At 47.8% G+C, this 2,247-nt stretch overlaps 1 protein-coding gene across 3 annotated transcripts in view; it reads right to left on the bottom strand.

Annotated features, from left to right (window-relative positions):
• Nucleotides 1–301: 301 nt before the first annotated feature.
• The window catches only part of Tcp11 (t-complex 11), a 39,329-nt gene continuing 37,383 nt past the window's right edge, over nt 302–2,247 (bottom strand). For all 3 annotated transcript variants that reach the window (XM_023722444.1, XM_023722448.1, XM_023722451.1), the window contains 2 exons: nt 1,653–1,816; nt 302–757 (listed from right to left, as the gene is read on the bottom strand). In XM_023722444.1, coding sequence (XP_023578212.1) covers nt 525–757; nt 1,653–1,816 — 397 coding nt within the window. In that variant the 3' untranslated portion in view covers nt 302–524. The remainder of the gene's footprint in view (nt 758–1,652; nt 1,817–2,247) is intronic.

The following is a 2,247-nucleotide window of genomic DNA, read 5'->3' as shown; positions in this document are numbered from 1 at the left end:
AGCAGTCTGCATACTGCTTCTGAACATGCAGAAAAGGATGTACTGCTGTGTCACCAGAAACTTTTAAGGCAACCTATGCCTGAAAATGATCTAACTTCTTTAAAACATGTTTTTCCCTGAACACAACTGGAAGAAATACTTGAACTCACACTGTGGATGAATCCCAGAGTTCTCACGGATGCTTTACTCTTAGACTAATGCTAGCACCTGGGTGTTTGGCTGCTCTCTGTGTGCTGCAACCAGAGAAGGGAATACCAAAGGCTTCTCAGCTTCTTAGCTGGCTGGGGACCAAGGGCACAGGGTTTCAGCTGCAGCACAGTAAGAGTGGAGGTTTCCTTGCAGTTCAGAGGTTTATTAGTGAGTGGGTTGGGGCCAGCTGTGCTTACAGGCTTGATCCCTGCAGCCTTGGTGTGCTGGCTGTGGGAGCAGATGAGGCTCACGGCTGGTCCCTGGCGATGTTACCCCAGGAAGATGCTAGGTCTTTTTTCTGGGTCCAAAGTGGCAGGGTCTCCCAGAAGGTGCTATCAGAGAGCCTCCACGTTTGTTTTCAGCTCCTGACCTGGGGGGATGAGGGTTTTGAGGATCTCAGTGTAGTATGGGCCAAACACTTGCTGATTGTGATGTGTCAAGTTGATGAACTTTTGGCCCAGTTCTGCCAGCTCTGGCTCGATGAGAGTGAGGCCTCCAGGAAGATCTAACAGAGAACGCTGCACACCAAGAAGCAAACAGCACTTGAGAAACAAATGGATCCGCTGATCTGTGAGTAAAAAAAAAAAGAATGAGAAGGGAAAGGGCAACCGATTTTACAAAAAAACACTGGTTCTGCCCTACCCTCTCTACTTGCCTGCCTTCTAAGTTAACTGAGATATTCACCAAGCTGACCAACTCACCTACAGATAAAGAAATGTGTCATGTTTGGGAAGGAAGGTGCTACTAGCTCTCAAGGACAAGGCAAGGATTTAAAAAACAAAAACAACCAACATGGTGGCACACACCTGTAATTCAGCACTTGGGAGGCTGAAGCAGGAGGATCACAGTGAGCTCAAGGCCAGCCTCAACTACATAGTGAGACCCTGTCTCAAAACACCACAAAAATTCTAGTGGGTTAGTAAGTTTCTGAGTACTCAGCATTAAGTAGACATCAATTAGATACCAGGGAGAATATGATGCAACAAGAGGACCTCAGACTGCGCTTAGGAGTGATCTGGCCTAGTTCACAGCATCCATTCCAGCATGAGGACGCAGGAGGTACCTAACAGGACCTGTCTTCCAGCCTAACACAGATTTCTGTTGTGGCTGGGGGTGGTTGTGAGGGGTGTGTGTGTGTGTGTGTGTGTGTGTGCGCACAGGTGTGTACATGTGTGTCAAATGTCTTGGACTGCAAAAAGTGACTTAATAGTCCAGGGTGACTTAACTGGTTTGGCTGGACAGTATTTTACACCCAGAAGTCATAAATTCCTGCCTGCAAATCTTCCTTAGAACCAGAGTCAGTCTTGGAACCGCAAGGGATACATTTTCACCCTAGCACAACAGTGACAAGCGATCTGTCTTTCCACTGATCTGTCTTCTCTTATGAAATGGTGCCATACCTGGCTTTCAGAGCTGGGGTCTCTTGCTCCTCCAACATTCTCACCACCCACAGCTACACTCACCAATGACAGTACGGACACAGTTCTCCTTCTTGGCAATGTTCTGGAGCTGTCTTATCAGAGATGCTGTGCTGTCACTACTCAGAGCAGCAAGCCCCATGTTTTTGAGGCTTTGATGGATTTCCTGAGATACCTGTTCACTCAGAGTCTGCATAGCATCCTCGGGCCTAGACAATGAACAAGAGCAAGGTGACACCCATGAGATGGCCCCAGTAGAGCCGCAGCAAACCCACAATGTTCTGTACCAGAAGTTAGGCCTCTTGAGGTTCCAACTCAGCTACCCTACCCTAAACCTGCAGCAGCAGGACCCGAGAGACAGGTACAGCGTCTCATGCTACCTACAAGATACCAACTACTGCACCTCAGATTGTAGATCCTTTGTCAGTGTCAGCCATGTGGATGAGTCACGCCCAGTGCTTGGCCAATGTGCTCTCTGTGAAAGCCCTAGAGAATGTTTTCTCTCCAGGTGACTCTCCTTAGGCACACTCTACATCATCGATCATTTTCCTCTTTGGCCCCATAATCTCCTTGATCAGAAAATTTGGGACACTACTGAGTTACATGACATTACAAGTTCTCATATGTCCTGAGTCTTAAT

Source organism: Octodon degus, unplaced genomic scaffold, assembly GCF_000260255.1.
Source record: "Octodon degus isolate 3935 unplaced genomic scaffold, OctDeg1.0 scaffold00005, whole genome shotgun sequence".
Classification (NCBI taxonomy): Eukaryota; Metazoa; Chordata; class Mammalia; order Rodentia; family Octodontidae; genus Octodon; species Octodon degus.
Note: the sequence above shows the minus strand (reverse complement) of the source record. Positions and strands in the feature narration are given on the sequence as shown.